The following is a 6,298-nucleotide window of genomic DNA, read 5'->3' as shown; positions in this document are numbered from 1 at the left end:
TTACCTAAGATTAATTTTACTTTGTCAAAAAATGTACATACAACATACTGAAACCGATAGGAATGAATGAGCAAAGGAGGAACAAGCGAGGAAGGAACCGACTAGAATGAATGCATAAGGAACAAAGTAATTTTCAATTTCGTTGGAACACACAATGGGTTGGTCCCTTTTAGTGTTTGAAGATGGAGGGATTATTTTTACCTCATTTTTACGATGAGGGAAATATGTCAGAGAGATTCTAAACCTGTGTTTTGGTGAATAAAGGTTTTAGGAGCCAAATAGGAGGAATATTTTGTTTTTAATTTAACTTTTAGTTAGAGACAGATTAATTCAGTCTCTAATAAAAAAATGTTGTCTAATTAGAGAGAAAAATAGAGACGGGTTTTATTTGATATAAAAAAAAAAAAATCTGCTTTATCAAAAGAGCTTATAGCATATACAAAACAATTTAATTTTAGTTTATCTTTTGCTGCAGAAATACCTTACATAAACTTATAAGAGATTATCATGATACACACGCTTATGCTACAAGCTGTAAATAAGTTGTTTATCCAAATAGGGCATGATAACCCATATAGATAACACAAGAATTAAAATCAAAATTCTGAGCAATAATATGCCAACAAATTGTATATGTACATAACAAGTAAATTCAAGAACAAAAACATCACAGCCAGAAAACAAAAAGAAATGATCCATGGAAAGATCTATCTTCCTCGGTAAACTAAGCACCGGAAATGACTTCAAATTAGAATTTAGAACAATGGAGATGGTATGATATAAAATGATTCAATAAATTAATTTTTAGGCTAGCATATGATTGTGGAAACTAGAGATAAAAATATGAAACACTAAGGAATGACTTCAAACTTTTATGTAAAACCGACCACTACTCTGTCTCAGGAGTGATCACCTAGAAGTATTGTCAGGTATAAAAGTTGAACAAAACATACCGACTGGAATTGCTTTCGATTCCTCCATTCTATCTCCTATGACGGATCATGCGCATAATCATAGCAATAACTTTGTTTGATAGTGATAGGATGTATGCTAACCCTTGGTAGAAGTTGCAACTTCAAAGTTGAGAACAGGCAATGGAGCTAGAATCCGGAGATATTTAAAGAAATTCTTTAAATGAAATCCACTTTTAACTAAGCAGAGTTATCATAGGTTAAAACATCATGGACAGAATCAGTCATCTTAGTTGTGACAACCTTCTCCGCTTCCGATTCTTCTTATACACAACAACACTTTTCGTGTTACGGTTACCAGAAGGAGTTGCCGAAATTGAAGATCGTTTGCCAATGTTGGTTCTGCGTTTCTTTGAAACCCATTTCAGAGGCATATTGTTTACTACAGTACCAATATCAGTTGAATTATTCAGTTCAACAAGTTTTTGAATTTGATCTAGCATTTGGTGGGTCCAAGCCAATGACAAGTCCAACGCAAACGAATCGTCAACTGGTTTTCTCCATAGATCCATTAAAACCTCTTCAAACGACCGAAAAGACATTGACGATTGACAACCTTGAAGATTTTCACAAATCATGTTTACCTTGATGACATGCTTGCATAGGTTACCATGCAATGACCAAGAACAATCACAGAATGAAAATTCAGATCCCGGATTCCAAACTATATGTGTTAAGCTGCTGTCTTTCTTGCTCGCAACTTTGGCAAAGAGGCGGTTTTTATCGTCCAAGGTGACAGCAGAGTCGGGAATTTCAAGTGCTCGGTGCCATGACGTAGAAGCAATATAACCTTCTTTCACATTCTGGAAAGAATCACTTTCATCAGCGAAACGATCAAGCCAGTAGCTTGAATGCAACTCAGTTGTTAACTTATGGACTAACCAATCTACTCTTTGCAGCGCTCCGAGATGTGAATCATCAAAAAGTTTAGCTTTCAGTTTAACATGGTAGGCTTCTAATGCTCCAGAGGCTTCCTGGCTTGCCAGTGGCACATTTCTCATTGTTGAAAGCCACATTTCTGCACAACAGAGGAAAGGATGGGTAAGGACACAGCAAGTTAACATATCAACAACTAATTGACTACACCGAAACTTCTGAAGCAAAATGAAGAAATTTTTTAGCTACAGTATATGGTGAAACCAGGATACGTAGTTGCATGCACTGGTGCGATCCAATGCGGATACGGGAAATTTTTAAAATTCAAGATACAATAAGGCCTTGATACATTAATAAAAAACTTTATAAAAAAAGTTATATTACTATAAGTGGATCACAAGGTGAGGGCTCAATTAAGTCCCTCACCGGTGGAACAGAGAAAATAAACCATCAGAATTGACCAATGATTGAGATTCATTAAAAACAAAAGTAAGAAAATTTACATATTATCACACAATTTTTCTCCTATCATCATCACGTTGGAGCCCACAATCTAAAATATTGAAGAAATTGCAACAATTTTACATCTGGAGAAAAAAATGACTGAATACCAAAGGATGAATACAAAAGAAGGCAAGTTATGTTGAGCTATCTCACAACCGTTTGTAGGTTTGTGGGAAATGACAGAGGTTTGACTGGAAGAAAGTCCTGTTCACAGAAGCATTGCGTGATTTCCAACGCAGCAGCTCTCATATCCTAGCTTTCACATACAGTGACTATGGGCTGTTCTCACAGAATGCTCAGGATGGGTTATGGATTTGAATGGGTCTTGATGACGGTTTTGCTCTTGATTTAATTTTTAATTTAAATTTGTTTATTCCATGTTAACAGTGTGATACCTTTGAATAAACCTCAGGGGAGGTCAATGTAATTGTCCCTTATTTTTAATCTAACTAAAAAAAATTGTAAACAGTGTCTTTTTAACTTTTAAAAACATGAAGTGTACTCGTCTGCATGACTGCATCCCGTGCATATCGCTAAAAGGTAGAAGAATATGACCTATTATGAGACCCATTGAAGTCGTATCTCGCAGTATTGTGCTGTATCAGTGATGTATCTCAGTATTTTGTTATATCAGTGATGTATCTCATTCTTATCCGATAGTGTTTGTGTTTTCAATAAAAAATAGTTCTGATATTTCTAGGATATGTATCCAAGCATATCCTAGAAGTATCTATATCCGATATTGATAGTCTGATAATTCACCAATTTTCTGTATCCGGGCTATGCATAATATGCCTTAATCCAAACATGTATGTTTTATGTGCATGCATGAGAAAAAGGAGAAAGATCTAACCAATCTTGGGCAGCCAGGACACTCTGAAATATTCCAAGAAATCAGTTTGGTCAACAAAATCCAGCATAAGTTGTTCCAAGGCAAGTGACGTATTTGTGCCTCCCCAAATGCTGTACACAATTGTCCCTAGACGCTTAAAAATCTCACGCTGAACCTCGATATTATTGCATTTCCTCACAATATTCCTTAGCCATGATCTACGAATACGCCATAGTGAAAATAGGACGGGACAATCAAATATATCACTGTAAAAGCAAACAACGAAAGGCAATTAAAATCAACTATAGAACTTTAAACCAAACACATTTTAAAGAAATAAAAATCTTGCCTCAAAAGATCAATATCAGCTGCAGCATCGTCAATTAAAAATCCACTGACTTTCCATCCAGGCTCAACACTACGAGCTCGGTCAATTAAAGCTTTAAGCCATTTAGACACATCAGGCTTTGCAAAGCTTCGTGTAATGATCCATGCGACAGGAAGTGCATGTTGTCTTGAATCAAAAACAAGTAGCGTGAACAAGGGATACTGCCAACATGAAAAGATAACCAAGTCGGGTTGATTGAAAATATATTTCAATGTGAATCAGATAACTATGATTCTCTTAGGTCTAGCATAACTTAAAAGTCGTGAATGAAAAATAATTACTTTAAGTCTCTTCACACCAAACGATGAGTCTGCAGCAACAATACTACGATGACCAAAACGAACCATTTGTTGCAGCTGCCATTCTGTTTGGATCCCTAAGATGAAAGGGTCTGACTCTGAAGTATCCTGATGAAAAAATACAGATTTTCTATTTCGTTCGACCCACATGCGGATGCTAGCTTGATCATCCAAATCCAGCTCATGAGTAGACCTTTTGATAATCATGCCCAGCTTGTGAACGTACTGAGAAGCAAGGCTATTGACTTGTGCATTTGGACCACAATATCGCTCAATCCCTTCGATATGTTTCTCCAAGATATTCTCTTCTGGAATGCCAAGATATATCATGGACATTGTTTGCTGCTGAATTTCATTGCATATATATGGAATCTTTTTGGCACCTGGGCCAATAGCATCTCTATCAAGTGGTCCATGGCAGATAAAACCAGACGTATTAACATGACGCCTCTCATTGTATATAATAAGTGCAAGTGATGGACGAGCATAAAGACGTTTGACAACAAAATGACAGGTACAACCACGCATTGATTGAGGTCTAGCAGCACGATTTCGAGTATTGAGTCGATATCTCCGACTAGGTAGTATCTCTCCACCCTCCCCATAATTTTCTGGGCCAAATGAGCACCAGTACCTTCACACAGAGAACAAAATTCAACATGACTGGGATGATAGGGCCAAAATGATACTCATGAGAGAGATAGAGAACATGATTGTAAAAGCTCATTAGGAGTCATTTTGATTACTAATAGCTAGTAAATTGTTTACATGATTATATTATTTATCGAACTCAATTGCACCAACTCCTAACAGATTTCTGACTACTAACAGAATTTTATTCTCCTAACTATTACTATTCTTAACAATGACAACATAACTATTGGAATCCCGATCGTGTGCGTATCAACTTACTAACTCGCTAGTATGCTATGGATTCTAAATTCAGGATAACAAAAGAAAAATGGTTCATACTTATGATAATTTGTAACCATAAGACAGAGTTTTTAACAAGGATATAATTTTCTAAACGGAAAACATGACATCATTTCACAGAACAAAGTTCAACATGATAAGACAAGCATTGGAATCCTGATTGTGCACATGACCACTTAAGCTTCAAGTTATTAGTTTTTTACTCTGCTATTGATTCGAATTAAAACTTCAGACAGAAAAAGGAAAATGGTTTGAACTTACCAACATGGAAAACATTAGGGAACTTACCAACAGCAGCAGCAGCAGCAACAATCAAGCCTAATCCCACTAAGCAGGGTCGGCTACGTGGATCAAACACCGCCATAATGTTCTATCATATATCATATCCCTATCAAACCCATTAATCTCTTGATCCTTCTTGATGGTTTCTCTTATAAACTTTCTAGGCCTTCCTCTGCCACTAGTGATTTGACTACTCCCCATCTGATCTACTCTACTTACTAAAGAACCTACATGTCTTCTCTCTAGGTACCCAAACCACCTAAGCCGAGCTAACAAGGATCAAAATTTCTACAAGCGAAACATGAAATAATTTCACACCATCAAATTCTAATTCCCTACCCTAAACAAGCACAAAAATGATAGAAAATATATTTTTAAAAATGTCACAAAAGTCAATCAATCTTCTGATCACATATCCAAAAGAGAGAAAAAAAAAAAAAAAAAAACAAATATGATAAAAAATAATAACTTGATCATAATAACTTAGAATAAAGGGTATAAGAATGAATGCAGAAACTCACTGCCTGTACTCAAGATATTCATCATCCTTATACTCCTTCAAGGTACCAATAGTCCGTTTCCTTCCTCTTTCGATATGAAACCGAGTCGGACACAACACATTCGAACACTCCCCAATTATAAAAGCATCAACTCTATCATAAGGAATAAGAGCAACCTCATCATAATGTTCAGCACTACCAAACTTAGTCCATGTCAAGTCAGCAGCAGAAAACTCTTCCTCAGATGGGTCTTGCAAAGGAATATTCCTTACTGATTCAACTATAGCCATCTCCATAAAGGTTCAACCAAAACCCAAACTTTCTCAAATTTCAGAAATTATTGGTGAAGCATTGAACAGAACACTCTGAAATAAATAACAACATTTAGAAATGACCCTTTTGAGATAACTGGTTAAAGATTGATTTTGATAAGTTTTATCATGTTTAAGCAACAAAAGTTAAGTAATTCAATACAAAAAATTGTGGAAAAAACACAAAAATTAAAAAAAAATAAAAATAAATAAAGGCAAGTTCATCAGTGAGAAATAAAGAACGTACCCTTTAGTGATTTTGTCGAATTTGCGATGGGCAGAGTGAAGAGAGTCTATGAAGCGTTGCAATGAAGGAATTTTCGGTGGTGATGGAAACGACGTATGGAGTGTTGTCGTTTTGGTGACGGTACACAAGCTAAAACCCTACTTAGTTTTTTTCTT

The 6,298-nt window shown here is 35.8% G+C and overlaps 1 protein-coding gene across 1 annotated transcript; it reads right to left on the bottom strand.

The window, feature by feature from the left end:
• Positions 1-590: 590 nt before the first annotated feature.
• On the bottom strand, positions 591-6,298 carry LOC11408355 (uncharacterized). Its single transcript, XM_003628066.4, has 6 exons — positions 6,144-6,298; positions 5,607-5,950; positions 3,853-4,504; positions 3,533-3,732; positions 3,205-3,449; positions 591-1,989 (listed from the first exon to the last, which is right to left on the bottom strand). Exons 2-6 carry the CDS (start codon positions 5,879-5,881, stop codon positions 1,196-1,198), a joined length of 2,166 nt encoding a protein of 721 aa, XP_003628114.2. The 5' UTR covers positions 5,882-5,950; positions 6,144-6,298; the 3' UTR covers positions 591-1,195.

Source organism: Medicago truncatula, chromosome 8 (genome assembly GCF_003473485.1).
Source record: "Medicago truncatula cultivar Jemalong A17 chromosome 8, MtrunA17r5.0-ANR, whole genome shotgun sequence".
In the NCBI taxonomy this organism is placed as follows: domain Eukaryota; kingdom Viridiplantae; phylum Streptophyta; class Magnoliopsida; order Fabales; family Fabaceae; genus Medicago; species Medicago truncatula.
This window is presented reverse-complemented; position numbering and strand designations above follow the sequence as displayed.

Excerpts from the sequence above, each read along its gene's own strand:
- LOC11408355 (XM_003628066.4), bottom strand. The coding sequence starts at position 5,881 with ATGGAGATGGCTATAGTTGAATCAGTAAGGAATATTCCTTTGCAAGAC. Across the intron at positions 4,505-5,606 it reads GAATATCTTGAGTACAGGCA|GTACTGGTGCTCATTTGGCC; the intron begins GTGAGTTTCTGC and ends CTCTGTGTGAAG. Across the intron at positions 3,450-3,532 it reads GCTGATATTGATCTTTTGAG|TGATATATTTGATTGTCCCG; the intron begins GCAAGATTTTTA and ends TTGCTTTTACAG.